Source organism: Penicillium argentinense, assembly GCF_028826775.1.
Source record: "Penicillium argentinense strain IBT 30761 chromosome Unknown utg000005l_segment0_segment0, whole genome shotgun sequence".
NCBI lineage: Eukaryota > Fungi > Ascomycota > Eurotiomycetes > Eurotiales > Aspergillaceae > Penicillium > Penicillium argentinense.
Genome location: NW_026622664.1, coordinates 386,764 through 402,808, shown reverse-complemented (window position 1 = coordinate 402,808; position 16,045 = coordinate 386,764). Strand labels below are relative to the sequence as shown.

General features: G+C 53.1%; 7 protein-coding genes across 7 annotated transcripts; 2 read left to right on the top strand and 5 right to left on the bottom strand.

Annotated features, from left to right (window-relative positions):
• Positions 1 to 11: 11 nt before the first annotated feature.
• N7532_004942 (uncharacterized protein) lies at positions 12 to 1,866 on the bottom strand (the record flags this gene model as incomplete). The annotated part of the gene is made up of 3 exons (XM_056617436.1): positions 12 to 1,496; positions 1,558 to 1,722; positions 1,780 to 1,866. The coding sequence occupies 3 exons, from the start codon at positions 1,864 to 1,866 to the stop codon at positions 12 to 14; spliced, it is 1,737 nt and encodes a 578-aa protein (XP_056473595.1).
• A 745-nt stretch (positions 1,867 to 2,611) lies between these two features.
• On the top strand, positions 2,612 to 3,580 carry N7532_004941 (uncharacterized protein; the record flags this gene model as incomplete). The annotated part of the gene is made up of 1 exon (XM_056617435.1): positions 2,612 to 3,580. One exon carries the CDS (start codon positions 2,612 to 2,614, stop codon positions 3,578 to 3,580), a length of 969 nt encoding a protein of 322 aa, XP_056473594.1.
• Positions 3,581 to 3,953: 373 nt separating this feature from the next.
• N7532_004940 (serine/threonine-protein phosphatase) lies at positions 3,954 to 5,316 on the bottom strand (the record flags this gene model as incomplete). Its single annotated transcript, XM_056617434.1, has 6 exons — positions 3,954 to 4,026; positions 4,095 to 4,167; positions 4,234 to 4,767; positions 4,866 to 4,971; positions 5,048 to 5,089; positions 5,155 to 5,316. 6 exons carry the CDS (start codon positions 5,314 to 5,316, stop codon positions 3,954 to 3,956), a joined length of 990 nt encoding a protein of 329 aa, XP_056473593.1.
• A 1,503-nt stretch (positions 5,317 to 6,819) lies between these two features.
• On the top strand, positions 6,820 to 7,939 carry N7532_004939 (uncharacterized protein; the record flags this gene model as incomplete). The annotated part of the gene is made up of 5 exons (XM_056617433.1): positions 6,820 to 6,870; positions 6,931 to 7,243; positions 7,311 to 7,418; positions 7,482 to 7,703; positions 7,752 to 7,939. The coding sequence occupies 5 exons, from the start codon at positions 6,820 to 6,822 to the stop codon at positions 7,937 to 7,939; spliced, it is 882 nt and encodes a 293-aa protein (XP_056473592.1).
• A 383-nt stretch (positions 7,940 to 8,322) lies between these two features.
• Positions 8,323 to 9,461, bottom strand: N7532_004938 (proteasome inhibitor PI31 family protein; the record flags this gene model as incomplete). The annotated part of the gene is made up of 2 exons (XM_056617432.1): positions 8,323 to 9,200; positions 9,287 to 9,461. The coding sequence occupies 2 exons, from the start codon at positions 9,459 to 9,461 to the stop codon at positions 8,323 to 8,325; spliced, it is 1,053 nt and encodes a 350-aa protein (XP_056473591.1).
• Positions 9,462 to 9,880: 419 nt separating this feature from the next.
• N7532_004937 (acyl-CoA dehydrogenase family protein) lies at positions 9,881 to 11,485 on the bottom strand (the record flags this gene model as incomplete). Its single annotated transcript, XM_056617431.1, has 2 exons — positions 9,881 to 10,586; positions 10,650 to 11,485. 2 exons carry the CDS (start codon positions 11,483 to 11,485, stop codon positions 9,881 to 9,883), a joined length of 1,542 nt encoding a protein of 513 aa, XP_056473590.1.
• An 885-nt stretch (positions 11,486 to 12,370) lies between these two features.
• N7532_004936 (phosphatidate phosphatase App1 family protein) lies at positions 12,371 to 16,039 on the bottom strand (the record flags this gene model as incomplete). Its single annotated transcript, XM_056617430.1, has 2 exons — positions 12,371 to 15,271; positions 16,028 to 16,039. 2 exons carry the CDS (start codon positions 16,037 to 16,039, stop codon positions 12,371 to 12,373), a joined length of 2,913 nt encoding a protein of 970 aa, XP_056473589.1.
• Between the last annotated feature and the right edge of the window lie 6 nt (positions 16,040 to 16,045).

Sequence of the window (16,045 nt, the reverse complement as noted above, 5' to 3'; positions counted from 1 at the left end):
TCAATGATTCATTATCTGCGTCGCGTGTGATATATACATTCGTAAATACGCGGCCAAACTCGCGGCGTCAACCATCGAAGGCCCACCAAGATGACGCTCAGAGAGCCTAAGACCAATACAAACGATGAAAATGCCTTAAAGGTATCGCTCATTCCACTGACCAGTTTGGGCCCTCCAGCACCCGGGCTGTTTTCAGATTGAGCTCTGTTAGGCCCAGAGTCTGAATCCAGGTGAGATGTCGAGCGAGATATCTGAGATTTGCCCAGGGCAATACCATCCCGATCAAGTGGCTCAACCGAGATCCAGTCAAAATGACCTCTGACTGTATGAACAGTCTCGAAATTTGTCTTCTTCGTACTACCGATCAGGTAAGGTGGGTTATTTTCTCCGTCCTGTGCGTAGAAATTCCATGAATCGATGTCTGTCGCGCCATTCCAGCTGACGTGAATGGTGGTCGCCAGATCATTCTTCCCAACCGCCCCAACTGAAGCCACAATAGCCGGCGGTTCACTGGGCCGACCAACAAACTCGAATTTATATGCTCGATAGTTGTAGAAGCCAGTGGTGAGGAATTTTGCTTCCATCAGGTTGTCGCCCTCGGGTGAGAACTCCGAGATGTACCCGTTGTCGCTCCAGCTTACAAACATGTTTTTATTTGGCAGCTGCTGGGCATTTCCACGTAAGCGACTGAGTCGGCTGTCCGGTCGATTGTAACGATGAATAACTCTGGCTGTTTTGGGCGAGGAGCCTGCGGTTAACTCCACAATCAGGGCAGATGATGCATCTTCTGCATTCTCCTTGTCATCGGAAGCATTGTTCAGGAACGAAATGATGTAGCTATCACCACTAGACTCCAGAAATCTAGCATCGTGCTGTTTCGAAAAAGTAAAGTCCTGCTCAAAGTCCGACACGCGCCCACCTAGTCTCCACTTGATGGTCCCGTCTGTGCCAGAGACCAGGTAGATAGTGTTCGTAAACCGCATTGAGACCAAGTAGTCCCCGCTCGAGTCCTTGTCCACAGAATTTATATGGACATAATCGTGTCCGGGGGACTCTTCTGGTGCACTATCGGCATCAAGTTTGACAGATTCATGAAGTGCGATATTGCCGGGGGCGGAGGAATCCCACCATGTCAGCTTCTCGCCAGTGGTCAGGTCGAATTCGTAGAAGCCAGCAGCAGCAAAGAATGACTTTTCACTGGGGCGACCCAGGTCCGCTAAACTGAGCTCCTTTGGCCAATGCGCGCAAGCTAGTGCCGTCTTGCCCCCCGGAAGGATCCTGAATTCATGAATGTCAAATTCTTCAAGCTCTTCCGGCGCGATGAGCTCGGACTGAAGTTCGTAACTTTGGTTTAATATTACGGCCCGTCCTCGAGGGGCGTCCTCGCTCTTTTCCACGATCCACGACAGGTAAGGATTTTCACCGTCCTGGTGGTTGACTCGGAAGTCGTAGGCATTGAGATTGCCGAACAAGTCTGAGCCGGTCCAGATCAGAGTCTACTTTGCATTAGCAGTCAAGATTTCCTCTTTGATCTTGTTCAGGGATTTGAGTACGTACCCCGTCTTTGTCGTAGATGTGCGGGCCGACATGAAACGGCTGCAGGCCGGTTGTCTTATTCTTGGGGATCTGTCTTCCGTACGGTGCCACGAACCAATACCCTGGGCTCACACGGTCGCGGTCATGGTGCTGGACATTGTATCTCGGGGCCCACACGTCGGGGAGCTAGATCATGATCAGCATCGTCCACGTTTCCTTTCTCCGGGCCGGTGGTTGTGATACCGTCACAAAAGACATGAAACCCTCATGGTCGGAATGAGCGAGGATCCCGCTGACGACCGACAGGAAGAGCAGCAGCCAAAAGAACATGCTCTGTTCACCAGGGACCCATCAAGCCCCGAGGTCTGGAATGTGCATTTGACGGGACCGTCGAAGATCGTCGATCGATGCGGAGGGGAGATTGCGGCTGGCTCGGGCGTTGGCCGGGCACTAGCGACTCCCCATCTGCGGCTCTGCAACAGCCATCTCCAGCTGTCATGAAAGACTGGCAATGATGGATCCAAAGACAAAAATTATCTGGAGATCACTCAACCTCCGACAATCCATCCATTCTGCATTCGTCCACTTTGCCGCGTTCTCTCCAACCTCGAGTACAATGGCCATTGCCATTGTTGGACATTGATCGGTGTTCGGACGTTCGGCCTCCGTCGACGGGTGGGCGGCGCCGTTCCAGCCCGACGCCGACTACGATCGAAACTCACGCGACTCTCCAACAGCCGCTGAGACTTGGACCTCATCGCGGAACCAGTCAGATGCAGGCACACGTTCTGTCAGATCGGGCCAGCGAGAGCGCGTCCTCCGGGGCTCGTATTTTGCCTTCGGTCCCGAGATGCAACGAATATGCTGCTAACAATGCTATATAGAGTTGACAACCTACAGTGTTGCCGAACACCTGGCACTAACTCAACACAATCACTGCTAATTGATATATCATATATACCAAGACTTCATTCGATCGGCCAGTGCCTGAATTGATACCGCAAATCATCCTCGGATCTATCGCCATTGCATCTCCCCCTGGGATATACCAAGCTTTATTGCGAGTCGCCAAACAATGGGCGGCCCCTTTGCGCCTCGAGTCGCCCTACTGGGCGGCAAGCCAACCGTCGATGTCGATGTTCCCGTTTGCTCGGTCTTCCTCGCCCTCTTCCTCGGGTTCGGCGTCTCACACATGGTGGTCTTCCGACGCAATTTGTCCAGAGGTCACAAGTTCATCCCGTCAGCCGTCACGTTCGGTTTCTGCATGTCGCGCGTCGTCGCCAGTATCATCCGAATTGCCTGGGCCTGTCATCCAACAAATGTTCGACTTGCCATCGCCGCGCAGATTTTCGTGGCGGCCGGGGTCCTGCTGCTGTTCATCCTAAACCTGCTCTACTCGCAACGCATGCTCCGCGCAGCACTGCCCCGGATCGGATGGTCAAGAGCCGTGTCATATGCCTTCAAGGTGTTCTATGTCCTCGTCGTTCTGACCATCATCATGGTCATCACTTGTGTGATCCAGAGCATGTACACCCTCAACACGAACACCCTGCGCATCGACCGGGACATCCAGCTCTACGGCGCGACCTACTTTGCCATCGTGGCCTTCCTCCCGCTCCCCATCACCCTCCTGGTCCTCTTCTTTGCCCGTGGCAGGGACTTTGAACACCCTGGATCCGGCACTTGGGCGGCGAAGGGATGCATTGTGATCTTCGCCGCGGTACTCTTGTGCTTGGGTGCCTCGTTCCGCGCGGGCACCACCTGGATGCCTCCTCGTCCCGCGACCAACCCACCATGGTACGACCACAAGGCCTGCTTCTATGTCTTCAACTTTGGCATCGATTTGTCAGTGGTCGCACTCTTCCTCATCGCCCGCGTTGATCGGCGATTCTGGGTGCCGAATGGCAGCTCGGCGGTCCGTCATTATCGCGGAGCCGAGACTGAACAGAAGGAGCCATCGTCGACACAGGCCGACGAGCGTGATATCGAGAGCTGCGTTGGTCCTTCGCCTGTTTCTTTTTCTTCGGTTCAGCACGAAAAGTAAAGATCGGCGGCATGCCTCTTGGCTCAAAAACGGTTGGTGTATTGTGTGATCTTGTCTGGAGTTACACGGCATTCGCATTGGTGGCGTCGTACTAGATATACTGCATATATTTAATGTGATATGTACAGCATTTGAAGTTTCCTACAACGTAACTCGAGGCTGCGATAGGTCGTAGACGGCGAGCCACCCTATCCTACTAGATGGTGGAAGGAAAGGTCGAATCTCGCAAAGGGGCCTTTTTATTTTCATGATTGGTATCAACAGACGGCAAGGCATCGAACCACACAGAATTAAATGGGCAGAAGCCCTGTTCGTATGCAAGCCCTTTCCATCTCTAGCCCCGTAGCCTTCTGAAAGACAATGATGAAATCTATCACAGGAAGTAGTCGGGTGTGCGTCTCGATACCATCGGTTCGCCCGCTCGGGGGCAGGGGTCAAATTGTAGACTGTGCGCGATCACGTTAGCGGGGTCATCAGTTATCCGAGTAGGGGGAGAGTGGGGGTGGAAACTCACAATGTGTACTTCAAATGCTCGTCAATCTCCATAATAGCGGCCTGGTTGCCGCAACGGTAACAATAATTGGGCGCTGCAATTCAGGTCAGTCTTTCACGGTCGTCTTCCGAAAGGATCGTCACGTCGAGCACAATCATACCTGAGAAGATGGTCACCACGTTCCTATCCTGGGACCAGTTGTAACCCTCCATCACCAGTTGGTGTGCCCGCGCAACCAGAGTCAAGCCGTTATTGTGGTTGAACGCCTCCGAAATATCCTGTCCAAATGTGTACCCCGCACCGCGGGGAGAAATGCCCCAACCGCAGCGGTCATCGGGATCACTCCAGAGCAAATCACACATGGGTCCCTCGTGCGGGACTTCTTGAATACGGTCCAGGGATCGGATGTTGTCCAGGGTGTCAATCGACGGGCTCAGCCCACCGTGGAGACAGAAGATCTGGTTTTCAATGAGAGCAGTGAGGGGGAGGTAGTCGAAAAGATCGGTGAAGTATTTCCAGACATTGGCGTTGCCGTATTTGCGCAGACACTCGTCGTAGAAGCCGTAGACCTGGGTGATCTGGCGGGATTCGTGGTTGCCACGGAGGATGGTAATGCGTTGAGGGTAACGAATCTTCAGGCAGACCAGAAGAGTCACGGTCTCGACCGAATAGTATCCTCGGTCAACATAATCACCTGTTGAGAAGAGATCGGAAAGTCAGAAATTTGTCCACAGACACCAGTTGCCGCCCCCCACAACCTCCGACCGCAGAGGAGGGTCGATCACCACTTACCCATGAAAAGGTAGTTTGTGTCAGGATTAGGACCGCCGATGCGGAAGAGTTCCATTAGATCGTGGAACTGGCCGTGTATGTCACCGCAAACCGTCACAGGGCATTTCTAGGTTTGTGAACGTCAGTAACTTGGAACTGCTGGGTAGGTGGGCTGTAGCCCGACCGGCGACAATGACACATACCACTGGCTGAACGTTGGATTCCTCCTGCAGTACCTCACGGGCCTATTCGAGAAAGAGTCAGTCATCATGGGTTGGGTCATCAGAGATTATCCAGCAGGACAACCCACCCGATCGCACAGCCGCCGCACATCCTCCTCTGCTAGTTGCTTGCACGTCATCAAGCTCTCGATCCAGCCATCCAAAGTCGGTATGGAGCCCGGGTCGCTCGTCGGGGAGAGGTGGTGTGGCTCGGGCGACCGTGCGGTATCGATCTCCATGTTGTTGTCCATGGTGGGCACAGCTGGCGGAAATAGGAGGGGCCAGCTGGGGAGGGGCGGTCTCGTGAGAACAGAGCACGGATTTTTCGCGCAGTGAGGGACGGTGGAGGAGGAAAATAGACGAGGTCGAATCTAGTGAGAGCAATTTGATAAAGGAGACAGGGTCCCGAGAGCAACTCAAGGGATGAGGGGGTTGGAGGGGGAGGACACAAGAGAAAGGGAGAAAGAGTTGGGAGATGCGGGAAGGTCAAGTTTGGAGGTGAGTTTGCGCCACACTTCAGCCACACCGCCGAACTCACTTGCTTTCACTTCAAATTAGCTGCGGCAGGCATAACGTTGAGGGTCTTTTGAGCGAAAATTGCATGAGTGTGTTGCTAGTAGAGCTCCCCGATCTCGTGCGGTTATCGATTAATTATCTAAATGCAAACAGCATGCGCCATTAATACTTACCAGTACCATTGTATATTAGCTGTCGAAGACCGGGTTTCCCTCTGAGCTCCAGACTATCTTCTACAGTGATCAAGTCTCTTCTCCTCCACATGGTTGGACTAAACAACAATCATTACGAGAGTGTGTAATGAATAATCCACAATATTAAGACAAGCCTATGGTGTGCCCATTTACAAAAATCATTAGCGAAAAAACTACATCTATATAGCACACAATGCTTATCCTAGCAGCAGCCACCAAGATACAGTTTATAGTGATCAGATGGACCCATATCATTAGCTGCGGAGGTGGCCATTTTGTCGTCATATACATCACATCGAACGCAGTCTATTTGCACGGATTAGTCTTGCTGCATCTATTTCTGATGAATCCCAGTACCTTTGAACCGAAAGCAACTTGTCTGCGCACGAGGTTTATGCCCAGTCCTACCCTAGAGTAGTATCGTCAACTAGACTAATATAGAACTTCAAGTATTGTTGGCCATTGGTTTCCATATCTGCAAATTTATCTAATTATAATTCTCGCGAGTCAGCAACACGACCAGAGAACGTCAGTTACACCAAGAAGGATTCGATGGCCATCCTGTCGGGTGGAGGCTCTATGACCAACGAAACCCGATGCATTTGAAGCATTAGGCTCGATGACATGATGATCTGGGTCCACGGGCTAAATACCAACCCCTTCAGATGTTGGGCTTCATAGACAGTTTCGAGTATTTTATGGTGCGCAGCTTGCTGCAAGTTGACCTTTTGGCCCCTTTCTTTGCAATTTTCTAGGATGTGTGGATGTTGAACTGGCGATAATCTCACTGAGCAAGAGCCCAGCCACAGTTCATGCTAAATATATCCTAACCTGGTACCTTGGGCATCTATTAGATCTGGTACGAACAATTGTAGTGCTGATCATCAAAGCATGACGTCAACACGCATTCCGGTCAAGTTTGTCAGCAGGAGGGGGGAGGGGCAGTTCATCGCTTTGACCGCAAAATGAACAATGGCGAAAGTCTGGTTTCTGATCCATAGAGAGATCAATTCGTGGTTGCTCCAATCGTGATTTTTGAAAAAAATGTCGGCCGCTGCAAAGAACGTTATTGCCACGGGCACCTCGTCGGGCCTGGTAAGTCGCAATCCCGCGCCCTGATGACATTGTTTGGGCTTGATTAACGCGATGAATAAGGGATTTGAAGTCATCAAGCAGCTGCTTGAGAAGCCCGAGCCATACAACTTCATTCTCGGTGCTCGAGACATCCAGAGGACCCAATCTGCCTTTGACGATTTGAAATATGATACCTCCAAGCACACCATTTCTCTTGTGCCGGTTGATTTTACCGACCTGCGCAGTGTACAGCTCTTTGTTCAGCAAGCATTGACCAATTTAGGTCCTCACAAGTTGGACCTCCTCTTCCTATGTGCAGGCATGGTGGCTCCCGCGGAAGGGCCCAGTCCTCACGGCTCACAGTGGTGCGCTCCCTACGTTGTCAACCATCTCTGTAAGTACTCGATTATTAAAGCTTACTCCAGCATCCAGACTAATCGAGGTTATTCTTGGAAAATCAGCACAGCACTACTTGGTTCATTTGTTGCGTGAGACTTTGGCTGCATGCAAGTCGCGGATCGTCGTGGTCTCCTCGGGTGGAATCCGGAATGTCAGAAACCAAGATCCGAGTGAGTTGAACGGTTTTCTGAGTAAATAATCTACAGGAATGGCCTACTGATCTTGCTAATTAGCAACCCTCGATGTCGACCTGAAAGCAAACTCTGGAGCAGACCACAGAGTCGTGTACAGTGCTTCCAAATTTGTGCAGCTACTAGGCGCGCACTATTGGCGCCGTGCTCTGCCCGAATGTACAGTGGTGGCTGTCTCGCCTGGTCTCATTCCAGACACAAAGCTTGCTGGAAAGGACATGGGATTGACCATGAATATGCCTGATGCGAAGACCGTTCCAGAGGGTAAGCATTGCAACTCCAAAATCATCGATCCAAACTAACACGCAACAGGCGCCGAGAACCTTCTGCGTGCGTGGAACGTGAGTGATTTTCCATCGGATCCTCAGCAGATTTTCTTGACCAGCTGGGGTGAATGGTGGCCCAAGGATGTCTACGCCCTCAGCCTTGATCCTGCCCTGCAGGACAAGTGGTGTTTGAGCAGAGAAGAAATTGAGAAGACCGAGGGTCTTTCGGCTTAAATCTCTGAATCATGTCTGGTCCGTCCGAGACTGTTTCGGAAAAGATTGAAAATAGCTTCGTATTACCTACCACCTATGATACTAGATCAGGGACACTAGGATTTTCGATTGTTTATATACTAAAGTTCAACTTCATGTAGACTACTAAACTTTGGAATACAATGGATAACTGGCTCCCCCTGGAGATGAGTCAACTTGTCCGTTATCTAAGATGCGAAGGAATTAGGAGTCAAAAATCGCATACAAAACTTCGCAGTAATCTACTAGTACATCTTGGTCATTGGGATAACAATAATACACATTTCAGCAAGCTTTTGATCATGGAAATCGTCATCATCATATCATAAACAGTCGTCTCATTTCAAGGTCAATCCGCGACAAACTTAGATAATGTCGCCTCCGCCGAAGCCTCCTCCGAATCCACCATATCCCCCTCCAAAGTCTCCTCCAGGTCCACCGCGACCAAACGGTCCGCGCGGTCCCTGGTAGCGACCCAGGGGAGGATCTCCGGGTCCGACGGGGTCATATCGTGCGCCAGGTGGTGCACGAGGGTCATACACACCACTACCGCCGCCAGGGCCGCCGAAGAGCGGATCATCAAAGGTGGGATGCATACCACCACCAGATCCAAAGCCAGGGCCCATCGGTCCACGAAGCGGATCATGAGGAGCCATTCCGGGTGGGTATAGATCTCTGTCTCCTATGTTATAGGGGCTTCGACCTCCTCCCAGCCCTTGGGGGTATCCACGTGGAGGGCGGCGGATCTCGAATTCATCCTCGAATCCGGGCGGGGCAAAGTCCGGCGGGTTTGGCATGCGTGGTCCTGCTGCGAGCGGATCGTCAAATGGATACGGACGTGCGGGTTGGGGCAGAGAGTCATCGCGAAGGGGATCATGTCGTGGAGCTTCCTCGGGCCGGGCACCCCGTGCCCGGTTAGTATCCTCGTATCCTTCCTTATATAGTCCCGGTGCCAATTTTTGGATCACATTGATTTTGAAAAGTCCAATCAGGTCTACCAAGCGGGCGGACGAGATGAACACGTTATGCACGGCACTGGTGATATTCTCGGTTGTTGAGAGTGGGAGCGCAGATCCAGAGATGTAATCTTTTACAGGCAGATCGAACGAGCTGGTGCGATCGTCGCCTAGCGCCAGCGCGTTAACCACCGCATTGTTTCCGAGTCGGCTCACTTTCAACAGGTACTGCATGGAGGATTGTTCGTGTGCGTAGCGGAAGGCAAAGGCATCGTTAGTGTTCCATCCTGCGGGGAGGGCGGGGGGTTTCTGTAGGTGTTTCTGCTACTGTGAGCGAGTTGTATCGACTAGACAAATTCGAGAAGATACTCACCAAGGTTGTGGTCTTCCCCAAGCCCCACCAGCCTGAAGCCCACTGCCGCCATGCTGGCATGGCCGACCAGCGCCACAGCTTCATAAGGAGTCTTGAGGCTCGGCTGCCCCTCGCCGAGAGCTTTCACCACGAGGTCAAGGACGCCGTCGGGGCTCAGTGCGTTTGTGCCAGCCATCTTCTTATATGATGAGAAATATCGGTTGCGTTCAAGCTGCAGTGCCAGTTGTGGTAGCAGCGAAGTATTTAAGCTCAAATGGATGCTATCCTGTCAACGCGAGGCAGCAGCGGTGATGCGGAGAGCTGACGTAATTTATTGGTGCCCAAGGCAGACTCTGGTCCTGCGCCACTTCAGCGATGACTGAAAGGGAAACAAGACCAATGACTACCCTAGGGTAGAAGTACTATGGAGCGAGCCCTGATGTTCTGTCCTGACTATTCTTCAGCGGGATTTCTATTTCCATCGATTTTGGGGCTCGGAATAGGCTGCGGCTCTATACTTTACCTAGATAAAATCCACATTTCTCGAAAAGGTCATCAAGATTAATGAAAGAAAAACATGATCGAAGAATCTAATTGATTTGTATATCGTGGTATCTACAGCATCGCCTTGGGAAATTTCTTCATCGCCTGTCGGACTCCCAAATCGGCCAAAATTTCCTCCGTGCCTCCAAGAATGGCATCGAACTTGTATGTACGGTGGAACATTTCAATAACCTTACCCATGCCGGTCTGAGTCAAGCCACGTCCACCGAAGATGTTGGTGGAGTGGTCAGCGATCTCTTGGGCCGATCGAGTAGCATGGGACTTGAGCAGACCGATTGGCCCGCCCAGGTGCGCCGACTGCTCCGCGTAGGACATGTTGCACATCTGGTAGGCAATCGATTCAAGCCATGCCTGGCAAGATTCGGTGAGAGAGATCATCCGGGCGAGCTTCTGGCGGATGGCTGGTTGCTCGACAAGCTTCTTGCCGAAGACGATACGCTGGTTGCACCATTTCAGACACTCCTCAACAATCGTCATCGACATGCGCACCACGGCCGCAACCATCATGAACCGCTCGTGGTTGAAGTTGCTCATGATCACGATGAAACCCTTGTGCTCTTCGCCCAGCAGGTTCTCGACGGGCACCTTGACGTTCTCGTATTGCACGTAGGCTGTGGCGGCGGCGGTTGAGTAGGAAGTCTTTATCTGCTTGGTCTCAATACCTTCCCCACGGGGGATCAGGAGCACCGAGAAGCCCTTCTCGGTCTTGCAGCCCGTCACGAAATAGTCGGCAAACATGCCGTTGGTGATCCATTTCCTAGGCAAGCATCTGGGTTAGAAAAATGGGACCATGCCACTCTACTAAGAGGCTTGTACTCACTTGGTACCGTTGACAATATAGTGCTTGCCATCTGGGGTCTTCTCCGCCGTGGTCTTCAGGCCAGCAACATCGCTACCGGCAAAGGCCTCGGTGATGGCAAGACACATCTTCTTCTGTCCAGAAAGGACTTCGGCGGTGACTTGCTCCTTCAGCGCTGGGTTACGCAGCCACTCCTTCACGGCCGACAAACTAATGGCCATACCGGCCATATTGCCGTCTTGGAAACCACGGGCATTGGCGCGCACTAGCTCCTGGGTCACAATCATATCATGTAAGTAGTCAAACTCCTTGCCATCGACTGCGCCGCCCAGCAGGGTTTTGCCGTGGAGGTGTTTGCCCGGGCCCAGTCGCATGGCCAACACGCCGTTCTCGGCCATCTTGTTGATGAGCTCCTGGCTGATAAAGGTGCCATCCTTTTCCTTTTCCTGCGCTTCGGGCGTCACATGTAGGTCGGTGAATTCGCGGATCGCCCGTTGCAGACGGCGATGGCTCTCCTTGAAATACGGGCTCTTGAACTGTGGGCGCAGCCACAACGGCTCTGCGTAGGGAACGGGACTGAGAGCGCCCGGCTTGGGCTCGATGACTTCGGGCTTCTCGCCCTCCAGGTTACCAATGCAGAGCTGGTCCCGGTACTTCTCGAGCACCTCCTGGCGATGCAGGTTGTAGAAATCGACAGTGGCATCCTGGCCGGCGACCTGCGCCAGCACCACGCTCCCACCGGGGTGGGCGTCGACGAAATCGGTGAGATCGTACACGCGGTGGTCGATGATGCACCAGAGGGAATCCTCGGTGTTGTGTTTCGCGACCTCGGCACGAGTGAGGGTTTCGGCAGGCATGGTGCAGGGTGTTGGGAGAGCAACGATGGAGTGCGGCCGGGGGGAGGAAGGTGGAGGTAAATACTTCCGGCTCACAAGGGCTGTAGGGTACCCTAAGGTAGGTGCAGGTCAACGAGGTCTGGCACTTCACCCGGTACCCCGGATTTCCGGGGGCCAATCACCCAGGGCGTGATTTTCAGCCGAGGTGCAAGTCGCAACCGAGGAGCTTCCAGTGCCAACAGTGGACCCAACAGACATTTTATCAAGGATTCTACAAGTGTAGTGATGCTAATATTTAAGTAAGAGTGCTCTACCAACACTAGTAGCTACAGTTGTCATGTTCTGTCTGATCATCAGGCCTAAAAGAAATGACCGATCTTGTCACTCCAGACTGTATTCAGCTCTCTCGCCACGCCAGCGCGACCGAGGTCCAACTGCTGCAAATCGACCTTCACATTTGAGCTGCGGATGGGCCCATGCCGCGGAGCTAACCAAAGGCGCTGCGCGAATGACAAATCGCCCAATGGTCATCGTCAGACCATGCGACCCACCGCGATCGGCGCAACTCTATTGAAGTACATACTGTGGTAGTGCGTGTTGCGTGTTGCGTACAGCCACGGCCGAGGTTGAAGATGGGCGATCTCGATTTCGATCTGGATGGTCCGAGAGGATTATTTTCATGCAGGCAGTCTCGCTATCTAGTCACACAAGCATAAATGAACCCTAGGTTACCGGATGCAAGGGGATTGGGTATGAATAATATCGGATACGGGTGGCCCTACTACCTTCGGGTAGGGAAAGGTTGTAAGGTAGTAGAGTATCTATGAATATGTACAAGACACGCCTGCGGAAAGACTGCCAGAGCCCGCGTATGGCTATCGATGTTCCAACCCCTCCTCATCCTACTCATTGATCACGGCTATCTTGGAGTTTCTTCAGCTGCTCCTCGATGAGCCACATGCAGACAGACTGCGCATCGCTTCCAACACGCCAGCTACCCAGCACCACGCCATGGGTTTCAAGAATCTCGCTCGCGCGTTCCCAGCGACGTCGCCATAACTCCTCGCGCTTATTGGGGAGCGGGGCGGGTGGCATTTCGGACTCGGCGGTGTTGTAGGAATTGCCCGAGTTCGTTCGTCCCAGCGACTGGTTGGAAGCCGTGGGGCGCAAACCAGGCACCGGAACCGGCGACGACGAAAGGTTGAGCCGCTCGGTGGCATATTGTAATGCAGCCTGCGCAGCAGCCGTGGGGTATGATGGTTTGGGGGGTGGTGCCGGGCGTGACGCAGCCGTGCCGGTCGTCGCAGAGCTGCTAGTCGAAGATGCAGTGTTGATGCGCCGAGGAGGTGGTACTGGAGGAGGTGGCTTGTTTCGAGTTGGGATGGCAGGTGCGCGATCACCCTCCATGACAGGTTCAGTCTGAGAGCGAGAGATGGGAGAAGGGTCGAGGTCGATCAATGAATCTGTCTTGGGCGTCGAGGTGCGTCGAGGCGGCAAGGGAGGCACTGGCTTGCGGCGAATAGCTTCTTGAGATGGGGTTATCGACATGCTTGCTGGCGGTTCGAGAGCGTTTCTCGGTCCTGATGCCGTGCGGAGCGAAGATGGCTTTAATGGCTTGGTAGGAGGAAGGCGTGGCTTTGCAGGTGCACTTGCATCAGCCCTGAGCGCGCGCGGTTCTTCCTCATTCCGCAGATCAATGAGATCCCCATTGTCCAGGCTGCTCGTATCTGTCTCCAATGATCCCGATTTCTCCATCGGTCGGCGGGGAGGCAAAGTAGGTCTTCGCGCCGCGGAATCCGAATTGTCCACGAGCTGCGGCGTGCTGCGACTGCGAGTGGGTGCGGCGTCAAGATCCTTCACGGATTGGTCGAAAAACGGCTTTTGCTCGGGGGTGGTCACATCGCGGATGAAGATGCCTAATATTCGACCAGGGTTCGCGAGAACAATATCGGTGTAGACCTCTAGATCGGCCTCTCCACTATCACCGACGAGAATGAACTTGCGTTCAGGGAAATCTCGCATGATCTGCTCGAGCGAACCTCGCTTTCTCTCTGCGGTGGGCTCGAAGATGCCTTGGAGCATACCCGAGTACTGCTTGAGGTGGAACGATCCTGGTGGGAGATCAACCATCTTGAAGTATCGCTCCAGGAGAGGATACAATTGCCATGGAGCGTTGGACACATAGTGCATTTCCACTCCTTTTTTAGCCACCTGGGTATACCATTCGCTAACTCCAGCCACTTTGAGCTCCGCCAATTCTCGGACGAAGGTGTTTCGGAACATCTCCTTTGCGCCGCTCGCGATAGCGGAGTGCTTGACCGTGTCATCGATGTCACTGATGAGACTGATACCAGTTGGTCCGATAATTTCGATGGGCTTTGCGGCTGATAAATCTTCGGACGCAAGTACTCGGACGTGCGTTGGGACGAAGGGCAAGGGAGCCCGAACACTGAAATGACCAGATTCATCCGTCATGAGGTTACGAGACTCGCTTTGGTCATTGTTAAAGAAGAATATGGTCACCGGCATCCCAGAAACAGGATTCGTTAAGAACGGGCGGAGTCTCTCCATCAGATGTGCATTCGCCATGGATATCTCATCCTTGCTCCATTGCGCGACTTGGTTAACACCTTCGCGAGCACGCTCGGTGTGAGAGCTCTTCCATGCCTGGTCGGCATCTCTCTCGGCGGTATCAACCAACGTCTGCATCTGCTTGTCCACGTACTCGTCCTCCCCTTTAGAAGGTGGGGCGTCAGGGCCATCCTCGTTGGCTGTACCCGAGGGCGTTGGGATACCGCTAAGTGTTCGCGCCAGCTTGACCATCAGGCGATGTTTCCTGCTCATCGGCCCTCGGTTCGGTGCATAGATCCAGCCACGCACGTCAACATCCACGACGGCATTTTCGATTTCCATTTCAGGCCAAACATTGCCAGAGCGGTCGCTCTCCTCGGAAACACCTCGGTATTCGTCGATCGTCTCGGACCATGAATCACGTCGTGGGCGCATCTTAGTATCGTTTGCCTTCTTGGGTGGAAATCGTCTGCCATAGCTCGGGAACAGCACCATCTCTTCGTCCCCGGATCGCGCAATCTCCACGTCGGGGAAGGCACCGGGTGTATGATAGTAGTCTTCGGAGGAATCATTCCTCGGGCCAGTCCATCGTGATGTATACGCCTGACCCAGCTCGTTGGCAGCTTTCAGCCATTCGTAGGCCTTTTTACGGCGGCTCCCGGGGGCGGTTCCATCACCGCTTCCTACACCCCATGTTGACGAGAGGCTGGACTGAGCCATCGAGCCTCTCGCAGCATCGCTTGGCCCCTCTGCAGAGGCCTTGATAGCTCTCGAGCGTCGCGCAAGACGACTAGCCCAGGTTCCAAGTCCACTCTTCCCGCCCCGCAGCCGTCGCCGAGGCCCTAGGAGATAGGCAACGAAGCCCCCACCGGATCTGCGATTGCGTGCTGCAAGTCGCGCCTGTCGATTAACGATTGCACGGTAGATTCGCGACTGAGCACGATGTCGGAGTGCGGGGAGGGCTTCGTGGCGGAGATCCCACAGGCGATTCTGGGTGCGGCGAGTCCTAAGCGGGCCGACGAGGACACGGAGGAGAATCGAGAGCTTACTCGGTCTGGTTTCGCGACGGAACAGGGGTCGGATGGAAGGAGAGGAGGTAAAGGGAGGCAGACGTCTGAATAGCGAGTGGTTGTAGCGCAAGTTTGGCCAACGGAAGCGCGGTTTAGGAGCCAGGGTCTCGGTTCGTCCGAGGACGCGGTTTGTTGATGATTCGGTGCGTGGAGTGTAGCCAGGTGGCTAGTCGAGATCAAAATGTGCTGGTAGTAACACAAAGAATTTTCCGCATGGTACGGACCAAAAAAAAGCCAGCACTCACCTCGACACACAATTGCGGCTAAGGATATGGTGGGAGTTGGAAGTTGAAACGTTGCGCTGGACCGGCGGGACGTGGATCAGCCCCAGATGACGCCAGCCTCGCAGGGCTGTCTCGGCGATTTCTAGGCGACTCCATCGGGGCTGGTCGCTTTACATGCTCGAACTTGTTTCCGTTTGCTCTGTATTGTTATTCTGGTTTCAAATTGCTCTCTGCGGACATGGGACTAAATGTCCTGTCGCGACTTGGCTCGATAAGCCCTCTCAGTTAACAATTCATATGATACATAGACTCCCAAAATATATATATGCGAAATTCCACACCTTGGTAGTGCACCTTCCAAGGTCTACTAGAGTGCACTACAGCAACCGGGCCATACACTCCTGTACTGCTAATGCAAAGAGTTCAAGTCTTGACTTAACGTTTCATAATCTTCAAATGTTCAAATCAATGGAATTATATTGTCACGCACTGCAGCTTGACACGCGCCACGGACATGAACTTTGTGGTATTTGACGTTCCTAGGTAGGGTGTGAACTACCTCTCTACATAATCTGCCAGTCGATTCGCAAGTTGCCTGTCTCATGCTACAATGTACTCTATCAGGATTCATGAGATTGATAACATTTATTCGAGTGTATCGCACGTTTTCATGTCTACTGTCTACCAAAATATCGTACAAGATTCATCATTATACA